This window comes from Ursus arctos, unplaced genomic scaffold, assembly GCF_023065955.2.
Source record: "Ursus arctos isolate Adak ecotype North America unplaced genomic scaffold, UrsArc2.0 scaffold_19, whole genome shotgun sequence".
NCBI classification, from domain to species: Eukaryota; Metazoa; Chordata; class Mammalia; order Carnivora; family Ursidae; genus Ursus; species Ursus arctos.
This window is the reverse complement of record NW_026622863.1, coordinates 51,908,336-51,935,971: the sequence shown is the minus strand read 5'-3', so window position 1 is coordinate 51,935,971 and position 27,636 is coordinate 51,908,336. Positions and strand designations below refer to the sequence as shown.

Here is a 27,636-nt window from a genome sequence, read left to right as displayed (position 1 = left end):
AATGCTGTTGAAGTTCCTCAAAAAACTAAAAATAGACTGATACACTCCAATAGCTACAACTCTGCATATTTACCTGAAAAAAACAAAACACTAATTCAAAAAGATATATGCACCCCTTTATTTATTGCATTATTTACAACAGACAAGATATGGAACCAAAGTGTCCATCGATAGATGAATGGATAAAGATGTGATACATATACACAATGCACTATTACTCAGCCATTAAAAAAAAAAAAAAGAAAATCTTGCCATTCATGACAACATGGATGGACCTAGAGGGCATTATGCTAAGTCAAATACGTCAGACGGAGAAAGATACTGTATGACTTCACGTACATGTGGAATCTAAAAAACAAAACAAAGAGAAATTGACTCATAGAAAACTAGTGATTGCCAGGGAGGAAGGGGTAGGGAATGGGCAAAATAGGTGAAGGGGATTAATTAGTACAAACTTCCCATTATAAAATAAGGAAGTCACAGAGATGAAAAGTACAGAATAGGGAATAGAGTCAATAATATTTTAATGACTTTGGTGACAGGTTGTAACTACACATGTGAGCATTTCATGATGTATGTGTCAAATCACTATGTTGTACACCTGAAATATATTACATGTCAACTATACCTCAATTAAAAATTTTTTTAAAAAGAAGAAATGTTTTCTAAAGTGTAATAAATGTAAGTTTATTGAGAAATCTTAGATTTATATCTAACAACTTATTCTGGAAAGGAAGCCAGAATGGGTTAGTGGTACAGAGTAGACAGCCTGGGAATACCCCTGACAACTGTATATTGGTAAACTTTTATAAACATATATGTATTAAATTTGATTATCAACTTGTAGAGAAAATAGATAATGGAATAAAATATTAAGATGGATTCCAAATGAAAAAGAAAAAAAATCTCAATTTATATCTCAGGTCAAACAGAAAATTAACTGCATCAAGCCTAACATGAAAACAAAAGCTGGGGTGCCTGGGTGGCTCAGTCGTTAAGCATCTGCCTTCAGCTCAGGGCATGATCCGAGTCCTGGGATTGAGCCCCACATCAGGCTCCTCCGCTGGGAGCCTGCTTCTTCCTCTCCCACTCCCCCTGCTTGTGTTCTTCTCTCTCTGTGTCAAATAAAAAAATAAAATCTTAAAAAAGAAGAAGAAGAAGAAGACGACGACGACGACGACGAAGAAGAAGAAGAAGAAGAAAAGAAAAGAAAACAAAAAGCCTAAGATTATTTAAAAGAAAAAAAAAGATTTTTCTTCTTCCAAGATCAGACAAGCTCGGGCAAGTTCAGGGTGGTATGGCCGTAGACAAAAGATAAATATATATTTTTTAACAAACCTACACTTGAAATGTGCAAGTCATTACAAAACAAGACCCCAATTTAAAACCACAAAATATGCTTTTCACTTTTTTAAAATAAAAATATATGCAAAATACAAAGACAACTAAAAAATTTAATCACAAAAATAACATATAATGTAAAAAAGAACTATAATATTTTCAGTACCCATACAAGCCATAAAATATTAGGAAAAGTTTTAAAACAGACAATTTTTGTGAAAATTATCCAGTATATGGAGATACACACACACAACTATACAATAAATTATGAAAATTTCATCTTGATTTCAAAATTTACATTTAACACATTTAAAACTAAAGTGGACTGAAATTTTTTAATGTGTCAAAAACATTCTAATTGTAGAAAATTTATATAGCTATATATTTATTACTTTATCATTTCTACTTTATATCAGCAACATTTCACTGAATTTAAATGTACTTGGAAGCTTTCCAGTGCACTCTAACAAAATTCATTAAAATGTTGTTTTTCCAAGTGGTCATCTGTTGTGTACATATTAAACAGTTCAAGTTTTAAATAAGTAAAACTTGCATTGAATTTTTAGGAAAGAAAAAAAATGACTCTTAATGAACCAAAACATAGCTATGTGAAAAGAATCTCTGGTGTGTGGAATAACATACTTTAATAGTATTGGTCATTTTGCATTTAAGCATCATAAGTCAAATCTGTCTAAAGAGGGACTGAAGAGAATTAATCTGGCAGTTAGAGCAAGTAGAGGTCCATAAGAAGAGCTCTCTCAGTACATATGAAAAAGAATCAGGGCACCTGGGTGGCTCAGTCGGCTAAGCATCATGTCATTCTGATCATCATCTCAGGAACCTGGAATCAATCCCTGCATGGGACTCTCTGCTCAGCAGGGAGTCTGCTTGTCCCTCTCCTCCTCCCCCCACTGGGGCACTCTCTCTCAATTAAAAAAAAAAAAAGAAAGAAAATGAATCAAAGTATTTCTGAAATAATCCACCAATTGGTGAACATGCTCTTGGTCTTAGTTAGTGATTCAGAAGAGAAAATAAGCTAGGTCAAACATACATGGATTGGACAAAATTCCACAGTAAATATATTGATTTATGTGGCACTCTATAGAATGAGCAAAACTAGGATATTATTAATGCAATATAAATGCCAATAATAGAGAGCTAAGCACAGGAAGAACTGTGAAAAAGTTATAGAAATATTTATATTAAAAACTTGATAGAAAAACATTATATACAAGCTCAAAATCCCATGGAATTCTGTCATGTAAGTGCTCAGTGTTCTGTTACTTTTATTGATGCTCCCAGGGGCCAAGGTAAACACCATCATCACTTCTATGTCATAGTCAGCAAACTGAGGTTCAAGGGGCTCTGGGGAGTTGCCCAGATATTCCCAGGAATCCACACTGAGAACTCAGTACAGTGCAGACCCTCCTCCCTGCAGGTGGGTTTTGGGGACTGACCTAGTTCAGGGGCTCCTGAGAAGCTCGATTCCTGACACACCTAGGGGCACAGTGGTCTGGTGGAAACAGGGAGAGCTAGAGGTGCCTGGCTCTAGGTTGTTCCCCATAGGTAGAGCTATACAGGAATTGACAGCTCAACTCTTCACGATTTCCAATGGACCAGGCGATAGGGCAGTTCCTAATCCCCATTTTACATAGGATGAAACTGAGGCCCTGGATGGGGGCATTTGCCTGTGGGTCCTTACAATGGCCAGGAACCCAGGAATTAAACTTAGGGACCCTGGACCAGGGCTTGGTTAGTCTAATTATGACCTCCACATCACCCCCCAGCCAGGCTTTGGGACTCGAAGCCCAGCCTGTACTAATGCAACCTTGTCCCCCATCTGCTCCAACCCACCAACCCCAATGGCGATAAGGCAGGAAAATGCGTAACCACTGCAAAGCAAGGCTTTATCAGATTCTTCAATGACTGCACTTAAGGAGAATGTGATGGAAAGGGGCACCTGGGTGGCTCAGTTGGTTGAGTGTCTGCCTTTGGCTTGGGTCATGATCCCAGGATCCTGGGATTGAGCCTCAAGACTCCTTGCTCAGCTGGGAATCTGCTTCTCCCTCTCCCTCTGCCACCCTCATCCCCCACTAGCTCTCGGTCTCTCCAAATAAATAAATAAATAAATAAATAAATAAAAATATTTTAAAAAAGAATGTGATGGGGCATGTGGGTGGCTCAGTCAGTTAAGCGGCTGCCTTTGGCTCAGGTCATGAACCTGGGGTCCTGGGACGGAGCCCCATATTGGGCATCCTGCTCAGCAGGGAGTCTGCTTCTCTCTCTCTGTCTCCCTCGGCCCCTCCCCACTGCTCATTCACTCTCTCGAATAAATAAATAAAATCTTTAAAAAAAATTTAAAAAGAATGTGATGGAGAACATGTTAATAATGCAGAAAAAATTTAAAAGGGTACAGCTATTCATTTCATTGTGAATAGCGTATGCATGGGAACACACACTTGTTTCACTGTCCTGTTACAGGAAAATAGCCAAAGCTCAAAGAATAAGAAAAAGATATGCACAGGCATTTTACCAGAGATGTAGATAGCAAATGAGCATTGGAAAAAATGCCCATCATGAATCCTTACAGAAATGCAATTAAAATGAGAGAACACTAGGGGCTCCTGGATGGCACAGCGGTTAGGCGCCTGCCTTCGGCTCAGGGCGTGATCCCGGCGTTATGGGATCGAGCCCCACATCAGGCTCCTCCACTATGAGCCTGCTTCTTCCTCTCCCACTCCCCCTGCTTGTGTTCCCTCTCTCCCTGGCTGTCTGTCTCTCTGTCACATAAATAAATAAAATCTTTATAAAAAAAAATGAGAGAACACTAAAAACTTATTAAAAGGGCTAAAATTAAAATGATTGCCCAAACCAAGTACTCAGAATGTGGACAAAATGGAACTCTCATACACTGCTGGGAAGATGCAAAAGGTATAATCAAAAGTAAAACATTTACATACCCCGTGACCCAGACATCATACTCTAAGTTACCAACAGAAGATCAAGGAAACATACATTCACATAAAGAACACAAATGTTTATAATAGCTTTATCTTCAATAGTCAAAATCTAGAAAAAACCCAAATCCTCATACACAGATAAACGGATAAACCAGTATATCCAAAAATATTACTCTGCAAAAAACACACACAAAAAAAACACCCACTACTCATATAGTATCACTAATGAATCTCAAAGTAATTGTGACACATAAAGAAAAACAACAAAATACTCAATTCCAAACATAAATTCAAAAAATTCAAAGGTATCCATCCATCTATTGTTAAGAGAAAGTAAATCAGAGGTTACCTGGAGAGGTGGGAGGGGCAAGGGAGATTACAAAAGGACATGAGGTAAACATAATGTGACAGGTATGGTCATTATCCAGACCATGATGATGGTTTCAGAAGTTTGTAACTATGTCAAACTTACCAAATTATACTGTAAATATATGCAGGTTAGTACATATATAAACTATACCACAATAAAGCTTTAAAAATGGCTCAAGATAAAATATCTATGTCCCACTCTTTTTGGAAAATAGGTTTGACAACCCCACACTGACTCCATTTCTCTTTCTCATGCCTGTGGGGATATTACCTCAGTGGCAGCAAATGTGGACAACAGTGAAGAATATTTCCATATAATGAACGGGAATGCTTCCTGGGTCACAAGTGCCATATCTCAGGAATACAGATCCCCCTTTATCTTTTTTCCCACCTCTGTGGTAGTGGCTTTGAGGCAAACAGCACTGAGAGGAAACCACAGAACTTTTGATTATTTTAGTTTTTATTTTTTTCTCTGACAACGACTTTACCCACACAAGATAAATATGCCTGGAGGTCCTGAGATTTGTATACACACTGATTCTGCAAAGTCACTGTCACAGAAATTTGTCTGGATCCATTTTTAGAAGAGGCACATTGCATCTAGTTGGCTGCAGTCTCCTCCACTTCCTATTAAGCCAGTGTTTCTGTACCAATTATGGTTTCCCTTGCCCACTGTGGTCTTATAACCAGTAACCCTAGCCCAATAAGACTGTGGACATCAGGGCACATGGCTGTTTGTAAAGCTGGGAAAGATAACCCCTCAACAGTGCTGACATCCCCTGTGGTATCTCCTTTGAGTAAGGGGAAAAAAAATTCATGCTCTTTTCAGAAGCATCTGAGGGTTTCACACCTGCCCCCTCCTTGGGGTCATCACTGAGACTCCTAAAACACAAAGCATCGAGATCTCAAATGAAAACCAGAAAGCCCTGGACTTTTTCAGAGGTCGTGGGGCAGCAATGCAAATTTGGTCAAAACTGGCAAGCTATTTGCTGCCATCCTCCCCCCCCCAAGCATGGGCAATCTGAGACTCCTAAAAAGTTCACCCAGCGACGCTTGTTGAGCCCATATCCATACATAAACTACCCCACAAAGTACAGCATCCAAGATGAAAGAGGACTTAAAGAGTAAGGCCTTGATCATCACATAAGCCAAAGCAATGTGTGGCAGACAATCACTGTTTGGGACTTGGAAGCTGGAAAAACTCATCACAAGTGTCACATGAGACTAACACGTCTCTGAAAAAGGTAGTCATTCTCTGTAAGCTGCCAGCCAAACTCATAAACCCTGGGTCATCAGTGATTCAGGTCCATACCCAAGGTAGTTAAGGAGATGGGGAAACTGACCCTAAGGGCTCAGGTTACTCCTAACTTGTTCTAACTCGTGAGAGAACAAAGGTCAGCTTCCCTGAATACGCCGTGGAGGTGACTGCTGCACACTTTGCGGACCTGCCAGGCAGGAGAGGTGAAAGGCTTTGGTCACAAAATCTAGCAGTGGGCTAAATCTAGAAAGCCCTGGACAGTTTAGAAAGTGCAACATATTTACACAAGCCTACTACATTACTGAAACTTACAAGGGATCTCCCACTGTGCATGTTTAGATGTCTGAGATTCAGTTCAGAGATGGCTCCTCAGAGTTCCCTCCGGTGTTGTTACAGTGAATAGGAAATCGCACATTCCCTGCACACCTAAGGCCTTTCTCTACTGTGAACTCTTTGATGTTGAGAGAGGGTAGACTTTCGTGTAAAAAACTTCCCACATTCACTGCACTCGTAAGGCCTTTCTCCAGTATGACCTCTCCGGTGTTGACTGAACTGGGAACTATCCCTGAAGGATTTTCCACACTCACTGCACTCGTAAGGTCTTTCTCCAGTGTGAACTCTCTGATGATAACGTAGTTTAGAGCTAGAGATAAAAGATTTCCCACACTCGCTACACCCATATGGTCTATCTCCTGCATGAACTCTCTGATGGTAACGAAGGGTGGAACTGGACGTAAATGATTTCCCACATTCACTGCATTCATAAGGCCTTTTACCTGCATGAACTCTCTGATGATAAGAGAGGGTAGCACTACTGGTAAAAGATTTTCCACATTCACTGCACACGTAAGGTCTTTCTCCTGTGTGAACTCTCTGGTGTCGAATCAGTATTGAGCTATTGGTAAAAGATTTCCCACATTCACTGCACTGATAAGGCTTTTCTCCCCTATGAACTCTATGGTGATAACCGAGGCCAGAGACAGATGTAAAAGATTTCCCACAGGCACTACACTCATAAGACCGTTCGCTATTATGAATTCTCTGGTGTATTGACAGGGAAGATTTTTGGCTAAAAGTCTTTCCACATTCATTGCACTCATAAGGCCTTTCTCCCGTGTGAGTTCTCCGGTGTTTATTGAATTGTGATCTATCCTTAAAGGATTTTCCACATTCAGTGCACTCATAAGGCCTTTCTCCACTGTGAACTCTGTGATGATAACGAAGGCTGGCACTAAAGGTAAAAGATTTCCCACACTCACTGCACTTGTAAGGCCGTTCTCCGGTGTGAACTCTCTGATGATAGCGGAGAGTGGAACTGGAGGTAAAAGATTTACCACATTCGTTGCATTCATAAGGCCTTTTACCTTCGTGAACTCTTTGATGGTAACAGAGTGTGGAGCTACAGGTAAAAGATTTCCCACATTCACTGCACACGTATGGTTTTTCTCCCGTGTGAACTCTCTGGTGCTGAATGAGTGTCCACCTATTGTTAAAAGATTTCCCACATTCACTACACTTGTAAGGCCTTTCTCCGGTGTGAACTCTCTGGTGTAAAATGAGGTTATTTCTTCGGATAAAGGATTTCCCACATTCACTACACTCATAAGGCCTTTCTCCAGAATGAACTCTATGATGATAATGGAGGTCTGACCTAGAAATAAAAGATTTCCCACATTCATTACACTCATAAGGCCTTTCCCCAGTATGAACTCTCTGGTGATAACGGAGGGCAGAACTAGTGGTAAAAGATCTCCCGCATTCACTACATTCGTAAGGTCTTTCTCCAAGGTGACCTCGATGATGATACTGGAGTGTGGAGCTACAGGTAAAAGATTTCCCACATTTACTACAAACATAAGGCTTTTCTCCTGTGTGAATTCTCCGGTGTCGAATGAGTGTCCACCTATTGTTAAAAGATTTTCCACATTCACTACACTCGTAAGGCCTTTCTCCAGTGTGAACCCTGTGGTGGTAACGCAGGCTGGAGCTAAAGGTGAAAGATTTCCCACATTCACTACACGCATAAGGCCTTTCACCTGAGTGAACTCTTAGGTGTATAATGAGGTTATTTCTTCGAGTAAAGGACTTGCCACATTCACTACACTCGTAAGGCCTTTCTCCAGTGTGAACTCTGTGATGATAACGGAGAGCAGTACGAGTGATAAAAGATTTCCCACATTCACTGCACTCATAAGGCCTTTCTCCAGAATGAACTCTTTGATGATAACGGAGGTCAGATCTAGAGATAAAAGATTTCCCACATTCACTGCATTCATAAGGCCTCTCCCCTGTGTGAGATCTCTGATGATAACTGAGGGCAGAGATAGAGGTGAAAGATTTTGCACAGTCACTACACTTATAAGGCCTTTCACCAGTTTGAACTCTACATGGAATCAACACTGAGCTATGGCTAAAAGATTCTGCACATTCACTGCACACGTAACTGTTTTCTCCATTGTGCCATCTCTGGGGATAAATGAGGACAGATTTGTGGCTTAAGGATTTCCCACATCTGCTGCACTTGTATTGCCTGGACCCAGTGTGAGTCTTTCCATGTTGACTGAGGGTTGAGCTCTGCCTAAGGGATTTTTCACATTCACCAAACTCATGATGTCTCTTTCCAGTATGGAATCTCTGGTGTATAGCAAATGAAGATTTGTACCTGAATGTTTTCCCACATTCACTGCACACAAAACAGTGGTCCTGAACAAGCGTGTGTTTGGGACTGAAGGCTTTCTTGCATTCTCCCCAGGTATGATGACTTTTTCTGCTTTGTAAAGTTGCCCTGCACTGGGTGATCGTGTGTGGTTTCTCCCCAGTGTGAGTGGCCTCTTGCTGCAGCTGTCTTGAGCCAGACAGGAAGTTCTTCTCAACCTCTCCACAGGTAGAGGGCTTTCCTGAACTATGGATTCTGCAGCTCTTCACAAAAGATGCCTTGTCCACACTGCATCTAAACGGTTTCTCTCCCACGTGCTGCTCCTGCTGCTGTTGAAACTTTGCACTGCAATAAAATCGTTTCCCACATGCCCCACACCTCAACAGTTTCTGGCTGTTTCCTTTTCCCTGGTGCTCAGCCAAATGGAAAATGTCTCTCAAGACTGGACCACACATCTCACAGGGGTGGGTCTTCCGGGAAGACACAGCTGCCGTGGGCGTCCCGGTCTGTGACGCACCTACAGAAGTGCTCTGTGCAAAGGGTGCCTCTGCATCCTCTGCTCCACAGCAGCAACCTGAAGGCAAAGAAACGCTGGTGAAATTCGTGTTCACTATCGCGAGGGGCTGAGCCCATCACATATATGCATCCATCTCATCTAGGCAGGAGTGTATGACATGCTTTTTTGGACACGCAGTTGGAATTCAGTTGAAGGAGCAGCCACTATGCATTATTTGACCCCTAAGGTCACAGAATGGTGGAGACCCCACCAGGGAAGGATACAAAGACAGGCTATGAGACAAGAAACAGAGCCAAGAACTACAACTCATTTCTCTGCCAACAGTCTTTGGCAGGACCTTTGCTACTGCTGATGTGAGGCTGGGTAAAAGCATGCATCCAAGCCCATTAAAATCCAACAGCAACAGATTAGCTGCTGTTCAGTGTCAATTCAGGGATACACGAACATCTTGTGGCCAATGCTGGAATACACAAACAGTGAGAGAAATGGGTGAGATGTGGAGTCCAGAGAGGTAGAAATTATCCCTGTGCTGGAAGTCATAGTAGAAATGATGAGAGAACTGACAAACTGGCAAAATGACAAAATGGAGACAAAAAGGTAGAAATGAAGTGTGGCCACTGGAAATGGCATGAAAGTGTGGGTGAATAAAGACAGGTTCACCATGGGGGGCCTGGTGTGATATGAACACTCCAGCCACTGACCAGGCCCAGGCCCCTATGAGTCCACTCTGCCATGTCTGCAGTCCTGCCCATCCTGTGATACACAAAGGATTCTTCCCTGAAAGCCCTGAGCAACTACATGGGACATGGACGATACAAGTCCTAAGGGAAAAACAGGACAAATGAATACCCAGCACTGTCCCGGGCTATTCAGCACAAAAGACAGCAAGGTGAGTGACGTCAGCATAAGAGCAGAGGAAATCAGCCTTTGCCTTTGGCAGGCTTAAGAGTCAATTAAGATATTACAGAACACAGGGGCACCTGGGTGCCTCAGTTGGTTGAGCATCTGCCTCTGGCTCAGGTCATGATCCCAGGGTCCTGGGATTGAGCCCTGCATCAGGCTCCCTGCTCAGCAGAGAGCCTGCTTCTCCCTCTCCTCCTACCACTCCCCCTGCTTGTGTGTTTGCTCTCTCTCTCTCTCAAATAACTAAAATCATAGGAAAAAAAATACTACAGTGACACAATGGAGCATACAAAAAGGAGAATAACCACACAGAAAGGATCGATGGGGCAGGGCACCTGGGTGGCACAGCGGTTAAGCGTCTGCCTTCGGCTCAGGGCGTGATCCCGGCGTTATGGGATCGAGCCCCACATCGGGCTCCTCCGCTATGAGCCTGCTTCTTCCTCTCCCACTCCCCCTGCTTGTGTTCCCTCTTTTTTTTTTTTAAAGATTTATTTATTTATTTGACAGAGATAGAGACAGCCAGCGAGAGAGGGAACACAAGCAGGGGGACTGGGAGAGGAAGAAGCAGGCTCATAGCGGAGGAGCCCGATGTGGGGCTCGATCCCATAACGCCGGGATCACGCCCTGAGCCGAAGGCAGACGCTTAACCGCTGTGCCACCCAGGCGCCCCAAATAAATAAATAAAATCTTAAAAAAAAAAAAAAAAGAAAGAAAGAAAAGAAAGAAAGAAAGGATAGATGGGGAACTGGCTTAGTGAAGACAGCTGGATATAGACAGAAAATAAGAAGGGGAGAGCTTTGTCAGCCAAAGGGCTGATGCCACTGCATTCCCCTACTCTGTAGGGGACCTCAGCAGCCTCTGCTGCAGAGAACGTCAACAATTCCTGCAACAGCGGCAGAACATCACACATCACACAGCAGAGGTATCCAAGTGTTTGTAGGCATGGACCCCATATGCCTGCTCTGCAAAAGACCCCGGCAGCTTTTGCACTAAGGTAATCAATAGCTATCACCATGGGGGAACTGCCAGAGAATAATACACTGAGTTAACCCCTCCACCCAAAAACGAGCTCACACCAACCCTGCATATACCCTGGACCTCAACCCTGCAACTGCTCCATGGTTGCCTATATTCCATAACCTAACTCCATGGCTGTCACCTGAGTGCCCAGGTCTCAGGCACGAGAGCCATGGCCCTTGTGGGCTAGTCAGCTCCACCAATCCCAGAGACACTGAGTGTACCCATGCTCCAATCACAAGCTCCATCAATAGTCAGTATACAACTGCATCTTACACAGCAAGTCAACACTGCAGCAGGCTATTCAGAAACTGGGACCCTAAAACTACTATTAATCCAGGTCTATTCACACTCTTAGAACCAAGACACATACCCACTCCACTGGTGCCTGCACATAAGACACCAATGCTACCACCACCACAAAGAACCCAAGAGCTGGACTTGGCATCAAGGGAACCCACAGCCAAAACATTTCCTGTGGGAGAAAGAGATCAGGAGGTTCCCAGTAGCATTCTCTACTACTGTGGACACACACCGCCCTGGCTACTGAGGACTCCTACAGTCTTTGATGACACTGATCTCATCAGAGCTGCATAGACACTAAGCCTCTTGATCAAGCTGTAGTTGGAACTGCCACACCCCACCAACCTGGTGCACTCACATCCACACACAGGTAAAGATCTTCCCCACCAAAACCTTTCTGTAAAGTCTGGAAGAAGGGACTACTGCATGAAATGTATAGACATCAATGCAAGGCTACAAGAAACACAAAAATTCAAGGAAACGGAACACCCCAAAGGAAAACAGTAATTGATCAGTCACCCCAAAGAAATGCAGATCTAGGAACTGTCAAAGATTTCAAAATAATTGTTTTAAGAGAGCTCAATGAGCTACAAGAAAACAGACAATTCAATGAAATAAGAACAATTATAAACAATATAAGATTTTTTTGACAGATAAGAAAACATAAAAAAGGACCAAAAAAATTATGGTTAATATACTGTACACCTGAAACAAATAGAAGAACACTGTATGTTAATTGTACTGGAAAAAAGTTATGGTAAAGAATATGATGAATGAAAAGAAAAATGGAGGGGCATCTGGTTGGCTCAGTCAGTTAAACATCTGACTCTTGATTTTGGCTAAGATCATGATGCCAGGGTTGTGAGATCCAGCCCCATGTCAGGTTCTGCACTCAGCATGGAGTCTGCCTGAGATCCTCTCCCTCACTCTGCCGCCAACTTGAATGAATGAATGAATGAAAGGAAGAAAGGAAGAAAAAAGAAAGGAAAAGGAAAGAAAAAGAAAAGGAAAAAGAAATGAAAAATGCAATGGAGAGCATCAACAGCCAGCCTCATCAATCCAAATCTGAATCGGAAACTGAATATATGTCTTTTTTTTTTTTTTTTTTTTTTTTTTTTTTTAGTAGTGCTCTGCACATTTTTTTTCAAAGATTTTATTTGAGAGAAAGAGAGGGGGAGAGAGCACAAGCAGGGGGTGGAGCAGACAGAAAAGGAGAAGCAGGGAGCCTGATGCAAAGCTCGATCCCAGGGATCCTGATCTGAGCCAAAGGAAGATGATTAACCGATTAACCAACTGAGCCACCTAGGCGCCCCTGAAGATATGTCTTTTGAAATCATTCAGTTCAATTAGAAAAAAGACAACTAAAAAGAGTGAATAAAGAAAGTCTATGTGGGTATAGGACATTATGAAAACAGAATAATATTTGCATTATGGGGGCCCTGAAGAAGACAGGCAGGGACAGAAATCTTATTTAAACAATAATGGATTAAAAAATAATGGACTAAAACTTCCCAGATCTGTGGAAAGACATGGACATCTGGGTACATAATGCTCATAAGTCCCCCAAAAGACTCAAACCAAAGAGGACTTCAACAAGACCCTTTTGAAGAACATGGGTTTGTGCGGATTCATTCATAAGCAGACTTTTTCCAATAAATCCAGTAAAATACCACAAGCGTATTTACTCTTCCTTATGATTCTAACATTTTTTCTCTACCTTACTTTAATGTAAGAATACAGTATACATATAACATACAAAACATGGGTTGACTTTATGGTATTAATAAGGCTTTGGTGGAGAACAGGCTATTAGCAGCTAAGTTTTGGGGACGGTCAAAAGTTATATATGGTTTTTTGGCTGCATGGGGGTTGGCACCCCTAACCCTCATGTTGTTCAAAGGTCAACTATATGATAAAATTCAAAATGTAATGACAGAGACTTTGAAAACCGTGAGAAAAACTCATACAGGGGAACTCCCCTCCCCCTCATATGGCTATGAGCATTTTTCTCAGCTGTAACACTAAATACTAGGAGAAAGTAGGATGATGTGTTCTAAATACGCAACAAAGAAACTTCAAACTAAAAATACTTTACCAGCAAAGCTGTCCTTCAGAAATGAAGGAGAAAGATTTTCCCAAACAGAAGCTGAGGGAGTTCATCACCACTTGACCTACCCTACAAAAGATGCTAAACACAGTTCTTCAAACTGAAATGAAAGTATGCTAATGTGTAACATGAAAATACAGAACACACTGATAAATGCAACTGTACAGTCATATTCAAAATATAGGAGTCCATCTTTATCTATTTCACTTTCTATGGTTTGTTACCCATGGTCAACTACAGTCCAAAAGCAAATGATCCTTCTGTGCTTTAACAGATTGTCAGAAGGTCAATAGTAGCCTAATGCTATGTCACAAAGCCTACCTCATTCACCTCACTTCACCTCATCATTTAGGCCTTGTATCATTTCACACCATCACAAGAAGGGTGAGTGTGGTATAATCAGATATTTTGAGAGAAACAGAACACATTTACACAACTTTCATATTATTTTATTTATTGTTGTTAATCTCTTACTGTACCTAATTTATAAATTAAACTTTATCACAGGTATGTAAGTATAAGAAAAAACTTAGTATATATAGGGTTCCGTACTATCTGAAGTTTCAGGCACCCACTGGGAGTCTTCGAACATATCCTCCCCTGGATAACAGGGGACTACTGTAATCTAATACTTCAATAGTGTGATAATCACTCAACACCAGTATGCAGGACAAAACACCAGAGTATTAAAAATAACTATATCTACAATGATTTGTGAATGGTTACAAAATATAAAAAGATGTGGGGCACCTGGGTGGCTCAGTCAGATAGCATCTGCCTTTGGCTCAGGTCATGGTCTAGGGGGTCCTGGGATCAAGCCGCCCCCCATCCCCCCCCCCCCCCCCCCCCCCCCGGTCGGGTTGCCTGCTCAGCAGGGAGTCTGCTTCTCCCTCTGCCCCTCCCGGCTGCTCGTGCTCTCTCTCAAATAAATAAATAAAATCTTAAAAAAAAAAAAAAAAGTAAATGGTGACATTAAAAACATAAAATGTGAAGGAGGTGAGTAAAAGAGTTTTTTTGTTTGCTTGTTTTAAAGAGTTTATTTATTTATTGGACAGAGAGAGACACGGTGAGAGAGGGAACACCAGCAGGGGGAGTGGGAGAGGTAGACACAGGCTTCCCACCAAGCAGGGAGCCTGAGGTGGGGCTCAATCCCAGGACTCCGGGATCATGACCTGAGCCGAAGGCAGACACTTAACGACTGAGCCACCCAGGCGCCCCAGTAAAAGAGTTTTTATATGCAATTAAAGTTATCAGTTTCAACTAGAACGTTGTAAGATGATTTAAATAAGCCTCAGGGTAACCACAACACAAAAACCTACAGTAGAGACAAAAGATAAAGGAATGAAAGCATAACACCATTGGAAATCCTCATATCACAAAGGAAGACAGCAAGAGAGGAAAAAAGGTACTACAAAACACTAAGATGATAATTAACAAGATCGCAAAAGAGATACCATGGCTGAAATCAAAACAAAAGGTTGAAAGTAAAGGAACTGAAAGATATTCCACACAAATGGAAACCAAAACAGAATATGGGTAGCTATACTCATAGCTGATACAACAGACTTTAAGTCAACAGCTGTCTCTTTGCCAAGAGACAAAGAAGGTCATTATATAATGATAAAGGAATGAATTCATCAAGAAGATGTAAAAATTGTAGGTTTGTAAGCATCACACATCAGAGCATCTAAGTATTAAGCACATTTAACTAGCTCTGAAAGCAGAAAAGACAGCAATTAAATATTAATATCAATATCCCCCTTTCAACAATGGGTGGATATACAGACAAAATATTAGTAAGGATGTATCCGAATTGAACATTATGGTCCCAATGCATCCGACAGACATATATAGAATATTCCATCCCACTACAGCAGCATACACATTCTCAAGTGCACACAGAATATTCTCTGGGATAAATCATATGTTATGTCAAACAAGTCTTAACAAATTTCAGAAGACTGAAATTCTATCAAGTACCTTTTCATAACACAATGAATAAAACTAGAAATCAATAACATGAGGACAGGGTGCCTGGCTGGCTTAGTCAGTGGAGCCTGCGAATCTTGGTCTCAGGGTTGTGAGTCTGACCCCCTCCAATGGGTGTGGAGATTACTTAAAAAATATTTTTTTAAAAAATAAAATCTTAAAAAAAAAAAAAAAGCATGAGGAAGCTTAATAATTCAAATATGTGGTCATTAAACAACACATGCCTATCCAATCAATTGGCCAAAGGAAAAATCAAAAGCAAAATAAGAAAATATCTTGAGAAAAACGAAAATGGAAAACAAAACATATGGAATGTGAAAAAGCAGTTCTAAGAAAAAAGCTTAGAGCGATAAATGCCAGCACTAAAAAAATAAATAAATAAAAATCTCAAATAAACAGCCTAACTTTACACCTTAAGGAACTAGAAAAAGAACAAACTAAGACCAAAGTTAGTGAAACAAAGAAAAATACAAAGATCAGAACAGAAATAAAATAGAAACCAGAAAAACAATAAAAAGAGCTGCTTTTCTGAAAAGATAAAGTTGAAAAACCTTTAGCTAGACTAACTTAGAATAAAGGCAAGACTCAAATTAATTCAGAAAAGGGGAGAAATTACAAGGATCATAAAAGACTACTATGAACTATTATACACCAACAAATTAGAAAACCTAAAATAAATTCCTAGAAACACACAACCTACCAACACGGAATCATTTAAAAAAATTTTTTTTGAGTTTATTTATTTGACAGAGAGAGAGCAGGACAGGCAGAGGGAACGGAAGAGGGAGAAATAGGCCCCTCACTGAGCAGGGAGCCAGATGTGGTGCTTGATCCCAAGACCCTGGGATCATGACCTGAGTTGAAGGCAGAAGCTTAATCAACTGAGCCACCCAGGCACCCCCCAACACTGAATCAGAATAGAAAATCCAAATAGACAAGGAAATTGAATCAGTAATCAAAAATCTCCCAACAAAGAAAAGGAAATGACCAGATGGATTCATGATGATTTCTATCTGCATTTTAAGGATTAAACTCTCAAGTTCTTCCAAAAATCTGAAAGGGAAGAAAGAAACGTTTTCAAACTCATTTTAGAAGGCTAATATTAGGACACCAAAGCCAGGGAAAGACATTACAAGAAAACAAAATTACAAGTAAACATCCCTAATGAACATAGATGTAAAAAAGCTCAACAAAGTACTAGGAAACCAACTGCAACAGCATATGAAAAGAATCATAAATATGATTAAGTGAGATTTATCCCTGGGATACAAAGGTGGTCCCTCATAAGTAAATCAATAAATGTGCCATATCTTATTAACAGAACGAAGGCAACTCATATGACCATCTGACTAGATGTGGAAAAAACATTTGACAAAATTCAGAATCCTTTCACAATAAAAACTCCCCCAAAATTAGGTACAGAAGATATGCACCACAATACCACAAAGGCCATATATAAGCCCATAGCTAAGAATACGTTCAACAGTGAAAGGATAAAAACTTTTCCTCTACCATCAGTAACAAGACAAGGATGCCTATGCTCGTAACTGCTATTCAAAGTAGTACTGGAAGTCCTATCCAGAGCAATCAGAAAAGAAAGAAAACTGTCTGTTTGCAGATGACATGGATTTTATATAAAGAAAACCCTAAGAAGTCCCCCAAAAAACTCAAATTGAACAAACTCAGTAAATTTGCAGGATATAAAATCTACATACAAAAATCAGATGTGCCTATTACTAACAATGAAATATCTCAATAAGAAATTAAGAAACCAATCCCATTTGAAAGAACATTAAAAAATATAATACTTAGAAATAAATTTAGGGGGCGCCTGGGTGGCACAGCGGTTAAGCGTCTGCCTTTGGCTCAGGGCGTGATCCCGGCGTTACGGGATCGAGCCCCACATCAGGCTCCTCTGCTATGAGCCTGCTTCTTCCTCTCCCACTCCCCCTGCTTGTGTTCCCTCTCTTGCTGGCTGTCTCTCTCTCTCTGTCGAATAAATAAATAAAATCTTTAAAAAAAAAAAAGAAAGAAAGAAAGAAATTTAGCCAAGGAGATGAAAGATGTGTACAATGAAAAAGACACCAATGAAAGAAACTGAAGACACAAATAAATGGAAAGATATTCCATGTTTGTGGACTGTAAGAATTATTATTAAAATGTTCCTACTACATAAAGCAACCTAAAATTCAATGCAAGATGTACCAAAATTCTAATGGCATTTTTACCAGAAACAGAAAAAGAATCCTAAAATTGCCCCACAAATGACCTCAAATAGCCAAAGAAACCTTGATCATGAAGATCAAAATTAGAGGGACCACACCTTGTGAATTCAAACTGTAGTACAAACACTATGGTACTGGAATAAAAACAAACATGCAAACCCATGAAATATGATAGAAAGCCCAGAATAAACCCACACAGATATAGTCAACTACTCTTTGACAAGGGTGCCAAGAACACACATGGGAAAAGGACAGTCTCTTCAATAAATGGTGCTGGGAAAGCTGGATATGCACATGCCAAACAAAACAAAACAAAACAGAAACCAGGACCCTACCTTACACCACTCACAAAAATTACCTCGAAATGGATTAAAGACTTCAATGTAGACATGAAAATGTAAAACAATAGAGAAAAGCTCCTTGACACTGGTCTTAACAATGAGTTTTCAGATAGGAAACAAAAACCAAAGGCAACAAAGGCAAAAATAAAGTCCAGCTACATCAAACTAAAAATCTTCTGCATAGCAAAGGAAACAATCAACAAAATATAAAGGGAGAAAATATTTGCAAATGCTTTATCTCATAATGGTTAACATCTAAAATACATAAGGTAGTCATACAACTGACTAACAAAGAAACAACTGGATTAATATATTGGCAAAGAACCTGAATAGACATTTTATTAAAGAAAATCTACAAACAGCCAACAGGTATATGAAAAAATGATCTTTCCCACTAGTCATCAGGAAAATGCACATCAAAACCACAATGATGTATCACCCCACGCTTGATAAGATCGTTACCTTCAAAAAGAGCAGAGATAAGTGTTGGTGAGGGTGAAGGTAGAAGGAACCCTCGTACACTGTGGTTGGAAGGTTTAGGAAAAAAAAAAAAAAGCCAAAACATAGAAACAGAGAGTATAGGCATATCTATTTATTTTTTAGTTTTAAGGCATTTTGTTTTATGATGCTTCACAAATACTGTGTTTCTTACAAAGTGAAGGTCTGTGGCAACGCTGCAATGAACAAGTTTATTGGCACCATCTTTCCAATAGCATTTGTTTACTTCATGTCTGTATCAAATTTTGGTGGTTCTTGCAATATTTCAAATGCTTCCAGTATTACCGTATTTGTTATGGTGATCTGTGATCAGAGACCTTTGTTACTACTGTAATTGTTCTGGAGCGCCACGAACCATGCCCATGTGACATTTAACATAATCAATAAACGATAAATGTTGTGTCTCTTCTAACTGTTCCATGACCAGTCATTGACCTATCTCTCTCTCTTGGGCCACTCTATTTCCTGAGACACAACAGCGTTGAAATCACACCAATTCATAACTCTACAATAGCTTCCAGGTGTTCAAGTGAAAAGAAGAGTGACACATCTTTCACTCTAAATTAAAAGCTAGAAATGATTACACTTAGCGAGAAAGGTATGTCGAAAGCCAAGACAGGCCAAAAGCTAGCTAAGCCTCTTGAGCCCAACAGCTGGCCAAGTGTAGCCAAGTTGTGAAGGCAAAAAAATCACAAGTCTGTGAAGGAAATTCAAAGTGCTACTCCAGTGAACACACAAATGATAAGAAAGCAAAACAGCCTTACTACGGTTACAGAGAAAGTTTTAGTGGTCTGCACAGAAAATCAAAGTGGCCACAACATTCCGTTAAGCCAAAACCTAATCGAGAGCAAGGTCCTGTCTCCGATTCTACGAAGGCTGAGAGGGGTGAGGAATCGGCAGAAGACAAGCTCAAAGTCAGCAGAGGTTGGTTCCTGAGATTAAAGGAAAGCAGCCATCTCCAGACCATCAAAATACAAAGTGCTGATGCAGAAGCTGCAGCAAGTGATCCAGAAGATCTAGCTAAGACCATTCATGAAGGTGGCTACACGAAACAACACATTTTCAATGCAGACAAATCAGCCTTCTATTGGAAGATCCCATCTAGCACTTTCAGAGCTAGAGACGTCATGCCTGGCTTCAAAGGATAGGGGAACTCTCTCGTTAGGGGCCAGTGCTCATTAATCATTCTGAAAATCCAAGGACCGTTAAGAATTATGCTGAATCTACTCTGCCTGAAAGACTGGATGACAGCACCCTGTTTATAATATGGTTTACCGGCTATTTTAAGCACATTGCTGAGACGTACTGCTCAGAAAAAAAGATTTCTTTCAAAATATTACTACTCATTGACAAAGCAGCTGGTCACCCAAGAGCTCTGATGGAGATGTACATTAATGTTTTCATGCTTGCTAACACAACATCCATTCTGTAGCCCATGCAGCCTAAGTAATTTTGACTTTTTTTTTTTTTAAAGACTTATTTGAGAGAGTGCACATGCGCACAGGAGCAGGAGGAGTAGGAGGAGAAAGAATCTCAAGCAGACTCCCAGGTGAGCTTGGAGCCCGACGTGGGCCTTGATCTCACGACCCTGAGATCACAACCTGAGCCAAAACCAAGAGTCAGACACTTAACCAACTGCACCATCCAGGCACCCCAATTTTGACTTTCAAGCCTTATTATTTAAGAAATACAATTTGTTGAGAATGAGCCTTGTGTCAGCTACACACTCAGCATAGAGTCGGCTAGTAAAACCCTCTCCCTCTGCTCCCCCCACCCTTCACACACACATGCACTCTCCCTCTCTCTCAAATAAATAAATAAATCTTGAAAGAAAGAAAGAAAGAAAGAAAGAAAGAAAGAGAAAGAAAGAAATACAATTTGTAAGGTGAGGGCTGCCAGAATGGTTTTTCTGATGGATCTGGGCAAAGTAAATCGAAACTTTCTGGAAAGGATTCATCATTCCAGCTGCCATTCATGGGTGGCATGGGTAGCATATCAACAGGAGTTTGGATGTTGATGTCAACCCTCATGGATGACTTTGAAGGGGTCAAGACTTCCATGGAGAAAGTAACTGCAGATGTAACAGAAATGGCAAGAGAACTAGAATTAGAAGTGGAGCCTCCAGGGGCGCCTGGTGGCTCAGTTGGTTGAGCATCTGACTCTTGATTTCGGCTCAGGTCATGGTCTCAGGGTCCTGGGATCAAGCCTGGCACTCAGCATGGAATCTGCTTGTCCCTCTCCCCCTGTTCCTCCTCCCACTCTCTTGCTCGCTCTTTCTCAAATAAAATCTTAAAAAAAAAAAAAAAAAAAGGAGCCTGAAGATATGATTGAATTGCTGCAAGTTCATGATAAAAAAAATTTTTAAAGATGTAATGTATTTATTGACAGAGAGACAGCCAGTGAGAAAGGGAACACAAGCAGGGGGAGTGGGAGAGGAAGAAGCAGGCTTCCCGCTGCGCAAGGAGCCCGATGTAGGGCTCGATCCCAGGACCCTGGGATCACGCCCTGAGCCAAAGGCAGACGCCCAGCAACTGAGTCACCCATGCCCCCTCATGATAAAATTTGAATGGATATAAGACTGATGAATCACGGATCTGTACCCCTGAAACAAATAATACATTACATGTTAATTAATTGAATATAAGTGTTAAAAAATTAAAATTAAAAAAAATTTTTGAATGGATGAGAAGTTGCCTCGTATCGATGAGCAAAGAAAGTTTATTCAGATGGAATCTAAAATTTAAAAACACGTTTTAAAAAACACTGTATTTCATTATACTAGAATTAAAATTATTTAAAAAATTCAAAAAAAAGAGACGGAATCTACTCCTGATGAAAATGCTGTAAAGACTGTGGAAATGACAACAAAGAATTCAGAATATTACATAAACTTAGCTGATAAACAGCAACAGGATTTGAGAGGACTGCAATTCTGAAAGAAGTTCTACTGTGCGTAAAATGCTGTAAAACAGCATCACATGCTACATAGAAATAGCTTATGAAAGGAAGAGTCAATCAACGCAGCAAGCTTCACTGTTGTCTTATTTTAAGAAATTGCCACAGCTCCCCTAACCTTGCAAGCTACCACCCTGACCAGTCAGCAGCTATCAATATCAAGGCAAGACCCTTCACCAGCAAAAAAATACTTGCTGAAATTTCAGATGATGGTAGCATTTTTCAGCAGTAAAATATTTTTAAATGTACATTTTTTTTGTGGGGCGTGCATAATGCTCTGGCACGCTTAGTAGACTATAGTATAAACAGGAGCACCTGGTGGCTTAGTCAGCTAAGAGTCCAACTCTTGGGGCGCCTGGGTGGCCCAGTCATTAAGCATCAGCCTTTGGCTCAGGGCATGATCCCGGGGTCCTGGGATCGAGTCCCCCATCGGGCTCCATGCTCCGCTGGGAGCCTGCTTCTTCCTCTCCCACTCCCCCTGCTTGTGTTCCCTCTCTCGCTGGCTGTCTCTCTCTCAAATAAATAAATAAAATCTTAAAAAAAAAAAAAAAAAAAGGCCTTGGTAAGATTGCCTCCTCTTCTGATACAAACTTCTCATTACCTCCAGGGTAGACACCCAAGTTTGCAGTTCTGACTCCTATTGCCCCTGCTCCTTGTTTCCACCTGAAAGAAAGACTTGTCATTTCCTGAACATTCCATTATTACCTCTAAGAATCTGCACATCCTGGGGGCACCTGGGTGGCTCAGTCAATTAAGTGTCTGCCTTCAGCTCAGGTCATGATCCCAGGGCCCTGGGATCGAGCCCCGCGTCATCTGGCTCCTGCTCAGAGGGGAGCCTACTTCTGAACCGTCTCCTCCCAGTTCCTGCTCTCTCTCAAATAAATAAATAAATAATCTTTAAAAACAAAAACAAAAAAGGGGCACCTGGGTGGCTCAGTCGTTAAGCGTCTGCCTTCTGCTCAGGGCGTGATCCCAGGGTCCTGGGATGGAGCCCCGCATTGGGCTCCCTGCTCTGCTGGGAGCCTGCTTCTTCCTCTCCCACTCCCCCTGCTTGTGTTCCCTCTCTCGCTGGCTGTCTCTCTGTCAAATAAATAAATAAAATCTTTAAAATAAAAAAAAAGAGTCCAACTCTTGATTTCATCTCAGGTCATGATCTCGGGGTTGTGAGACCGAGCCCCTGTCAGGCCCTGTGCTGAGTATGAAGCCTGCTTAAGATTCTCCCTCTCCGGGGCGCCTGGGTAGCGCAGTCGTTAAAGCATCTGCCTTCGGCTCAGGGCGTGATCCCGGCATTCCGGGATCGATTCCCACATCAGGCTCCTCCGCTATGAGCCTGCTTCTTCCTCTCCCACTCCCCCTGCTGTGTTCCCTCTCTCGCTGGCTGTCTCTCTGTCACATAAATAAATAAAATCTTTAAAAAAAAAAAAAAAAAAAGATTCTCCCTCTCCTTCTGCCCCTCCCTGCCCACTTGTGCGCTCCCTAAAACCAAACAAGAAAAGACTATAGTGTAATAAACATAACTTATATGTACTGGGATAATGAAAAATTCATTTGACTTGCTTTATTGTGATGTTTGCTGTATTGTGGTGGTCGGGAACCAAACCCAAAATATCTCTGAGGTACGCCTGTAGAATGCAAGGAGCTGGGGTGTGGGGGGAAATGGGAAGATGGGCAAAAGGTACAAATGTTCAGTTATAAGATGAAAAAGTTTGGGTGCCTGGGTGGCTCAGTCAGTTAAGCATATGCCTTCAGCTCAGGTCACAATCCCAGGGTTCTGGGATTGAGCTCCGCATTGGGCCCCGTGCTCATTGGGGAATCTGTTTCTCCCTCCCCTGCCATGCCACTCATGCTCTCTCTCTCCCCCTCACTCTCTCTGAAATAAATAAAATATTTTTTAAAAAGATTAAAAAGTTCTGAATATGTAACATACAGCATGGTGACCACAGTTAATAATGATGTTGTATATGTGAAATTTACTGAGAGTAGATGTAAGCATTTCTACAAAAAAATAATGTAATTTTATGATGTGGTAGATATTTAATGAACTTCAGTTGTGGAAATTATATTACAATACATGCATGTATCAAATCATCACACTGTGCACTTATTTTTTTTTAACATATATGTATTTTTAAGATTTTATAGATTTATTTGAGAGAGCGAGCACAAGTGGGGGGATGAAAGTGGGACAAGCAGACGCTGTGCTGAGTGTGGAGCCAGATGCAGGGCTTAATCCCACAACCCTGAGATCATGACCTGAGCTGAAACCAAGACTCAGATGTTCAACTGACTGAGTCACCCAGGCACCCCTGGTGCACTTTTACAATTTTGTATCTCCAGAAGGCTGGGGGGAAAAAAAGAAAATGCACCTAAACTACAAACGTTGCAGGAATGTGTTGAAAAGTAGCCTATGTCTCAAGTAAGTAGTGACTATGACAATGCCTGCAAACCAGGCACAAGCAGACACAAGGAAATGTCAGCTAAAAGAGATCAAAAACTGGAAAACAGTCTGGCTCAGTCAGCAGAACATGCAATTCTTGATCTCAGGGTTGAAGGTTCAAGCCCCAAGGGTATAGAGCTTACTTTAAAAAGAAACCAACCAACCCTAGGATACAGAAGTGACAAGGATCTGACACATTGACCCAAACAAAGGACAAGCATGGCGAAATTCATTAAGCTCACTGAAAACCTACTAACCTTGACTCCTTTCCTAAGAGGGTTCAGTATAGCAGGTACTGAGGCTGCAGGGGAGAGAAGAGGGCAGTGCAAATAAACCAGCCCTATCAACACAGCAATTACCCAGAAAGCTGAGAAGCAAGCAGTGCCCATGGCCCACATGTGAGAGACACTGAGAAATGGTGGGTGGGGAGGGTATAAAGCCTAGTTCAGGCCACTGGGGAGGGTGAGGGCCTTACCCAGTGAGGATATAAGTGTAAAGGTCTCCAGCATCACATCGTGGTACAGGCATCTCTGAGCCTCATCAAGGAGCCTCCACTCCTCCCAGGAGAAGTACACAGCAATGTCCTCAAAGGTCACACTATCCTGTTATGATGGGGACAGATGAAACCATGAACATTCTCTGGGGTCCCACAACCCATCTCCCCACACATCTATCCCACACTCATCTTCCTTCAGAGCTCCCCACTTCAGAAATGCCAGGCCTACGTGCCACTAATGCCCACCCTATCTTTAGGTTCTCTTTATTCATTGTGTTCTGCCCTCAGCAACATCAGGAAGGAGGAACAGAGATGTCATCCAAATTCCTCCTGACCTGTAGGGTCCATACTGTCGATTTCCCCAGGGTCTCTATTTCGAGACTCCCAAGACACAATGATATGTGGGCTCATGCTTTACCCTTCAGCTCCAACACCTTGAGGCCCTTAGTTCACATTTCTTCTTGTTGTGCACACCGTTCTTTAAACTGTACCTCTCTCACATCTTCAGTCCCCACAGCTGCACTCCCACAGCTCTACTTTGGCCAAACCCCTGAATTCTGCTTTGAAGGCCTCCTCTGTATCTCTGATCCTTGCTTCAATACTAGCCACCCAGAGGCACACATGGATTACAGATGCCCATGACCCATTCCACTTCTGTACCGGACTTGCTGTACCATCACAGTCAGAACTCCCACCCTCCACTCAATCTTCCCTAAAACCCCAATTCTTATAGTCTCCCTGCCAGGCATAATGACTTTCACAAACGACTACCATTTACCCCAGATCTTATCCACCAACAAGACCTAACTAAACGCTCAGACCCCATGAAAACTCACCACAAAATTCTGGTAAATTCATACAGTAGTGAATTAGCAGGAGCCCTGCCTTCGGTTTCATCTTGCCTCAATAACTCCTTTGCCTCTGAAGCCATCTTGCACCCACACATCCCATGGAAGCTTTAGCCACCTCCCAGATCATCCTCTCCCCCACACCATTTGCACTATCACTTCTCTCCCTCCCCTGTGTTTCTCATTCTTAGGTTCTCAACCAGGTGCTAAGCAAGAGACCCACTTCTCAGCATACACCCCAGTCTAACCTGTAAATAGCATTACCACTATAACCTACATTACACTTAAATGTGATCCACAGTTCCATCCTGGTCCTCACAATAGCCCCCACTTTTGAAAGTCTGCCCCAGACCTATCCACCATCAAGACTGAACACCACAGACCCCACCAAAGCTCACCACAAAATCCCAGTGAAACTACAGTAGTGAATAAGCAGGAGCCTGGTCTGTGTCATCTTGTCTCAATTACTCCTATGCCTCCATAGCCATCTCATGTCCACTCATCCCATGGAAGCCTTGATCACCTGCCAAACCATTCTCTCTTCCATACGGTTACCATGATCACTTCCCACCTGCATTTGTGTGCCCAGCAACACTAATCAGGTGCACAGCAAGACAATCATTCCTCATCATGCAGCCTCCTCTATCTGGCCAGCAAAGGGATTGTCATGATGACCAGCATTCCCCAATCTAAATGTAATCCACAGCTCCATCCTGGTCCACACAATAGTCACCACTTTTGGATGTCTTCATCTAAAACCTCCGCCCAAGATATCCAGACCTGTGAATCCGGATATCCATTTGCTGTCTCCATTCACAATTCTCTGGAACATCTCAGACTCTTAACAGGACCAAACAAAACTCCTCATAGTCCCAAAGAAAATTAACCTACCATCAATCATCCCATCCCAGTTGATGGAACTTCCATCCCTTCAGCTGCGAGGACCAAAAACCACTGGGGTTATCCTGGACTCTTTCCTTTCTCTCTCTCAACTACAACATCAAAAAATCTACCCCTCTTTAAAAAAAAAGGACAGAGTCCAACTTTTCACCCACCTCTATGGCCACCACTTTGGTCCATCAATCTGGATTATAGCAGCTGCCTCCTCCTAGGCTCCCTGCCTCCTCCGTTACCCCCAGAGTCTGTTATCTTTTCTGCAAACAGATGGATCCTATTAAGACTTTGGTAAGACCACCCCTCCCTTATCCAAACCTCTCATTACCTACATAACAGATGCCCAAATTCTCAACAGCCACATTTGAGGCCTGATTCTTGACCCTCAGCTCTTGGAAGCAGGGAGAATGCAAACAGGTTCAAGCATTTGCACACTTTGGTATTTATTTCTGGGATAACTTCTCACACCTGATTATATTGGCTGACAGCAACAGGAACACTGCATGTAACCCTTGGGCTGCACTCAGGACCCTGGGCTTGGGGTAGCCTCAAGGTGCCCATATCCAGCAGCTAGAAAAACAGCAAGGGAAGAGCCTCAAAACACCACAGTCCTGGACACCATACTGGCGATGTCAAGACCAGTAAGGGACTGAGGCAGCCTCTCCTTACTTGAATAGGTTCTCTACGTGCTTTCACAACCTTCAGAACTTGCGGCTGAGGGGAGGAAACCAGACTGAGCTCGACGAGATCAGGCCTTCCCTGCATCCCGCCCAGCCCTTGAACCAAGTGACCTCAGGCTACCTAACCTCTGTGCCTCAATCCTCAGTGCTTCTCCTACCAGCTCAGTGACCTCCGACAAGAACTCCACTCCCGGTATTCCCTTGTCTCCATCACCCCCACTCCAACCTGTTCTCCCTCGAGCAACTTTTGGAAAGTTGTTAACCCCCTAACACTGACTGTGTTCCTCTTCTGCTCACGACCGTCCAGTGCCCTAGGAACGAAGGTACCGCACCTCGGCCCGCTATTCCGGGCGTGACTCCGCCTCACGCTCTGTTCCCTGAGGGCAGAATCCTCCCGTCTCAGGCCCCCTCCAGCCTCTGCCCCAGCCGGCCCCTCGGCCCGGAGCCCGTCCCGCAGCCAGCACGCCGGCGCTCACTCACGGGGCCCCCGCCCGCCGGCGCCTCCCTGTCCCGGACACCCGGGCCTGGGCCGCAGGGACGCGAGCAGGCGCCCCGCGCTCGGGCCTTTCGGGTCTGGGTGGAGGAACGGCGGGGAGGGCCCGGGGGACGAGCGTTTACCTGAGCCGGGTCCCTGGGCGCGGCCGCCGCCATCGGACTCTGTGGGCGGAGCGGACACCCGGCCGGCAGTCCCCGTCCCGGCCCCGCCGCGGGGCAGCCCGGGCGGCGTCGCCAGCCGCGGACCCGCCTCTCTGCCGTGGGGACAACGACTTCTGCGCCTTGACAGTTCCGTCACTTCAGTCCCGCCCCGGCACACCCGAGAGCAGCAAAATGGCCGCCACGAG

General features: G+C 42.6%; 1 protein-coding gene across 3 annotated transcripts; it reads right to left on the bottom strand.

The window, feature by feature from the left end:
• Nucleotides 1-1,434: 1,434 nt before the first annotated feature.
• Nucleotides 1,435-27,636, bottom strand: LOC113247998 (zinc finger protein 850-like). Of its 3 annotated transcripts, XM_057313920.1 has the most exons (4): nucleotides 27,413-27,632; nucleotides 26,276-26,374; nucleotides 24,352-24,478; nucleotides 1,435-9,158 (listed from the first exon to the last, which is right to left on the bottom strand). In XM_057313920.1, exons 3-4 carry the CDS (start codon nucleotides 24,383-24,385, stop codon nucleotides 6,355-6,357), a joined length of 2,838 nt encoding a protein of 945 aa, XP_057169903.1. In that variant the 5' UTR covers nucleotides 24,386-24,478; nucleotides 26,276-26,374; nucleotides 27,413-27,632; the 3' UTR covers nucleotides 1,435-6,354. The 3 variants fall into 3 exon arrangements, with proteins under 3 accessions (XP_057169903.1, XP_026345168.2, XP_057169904.1); XM_026489383.4 differs by lacking the exon at nucleotides 26,276-26,374; XM_057313921.1 differs by lacking the exons at nucleotides 24,352-24,478; nucleotides 26,276-26,374 and having other exon boundaries at nucleotides 27,413-27,636.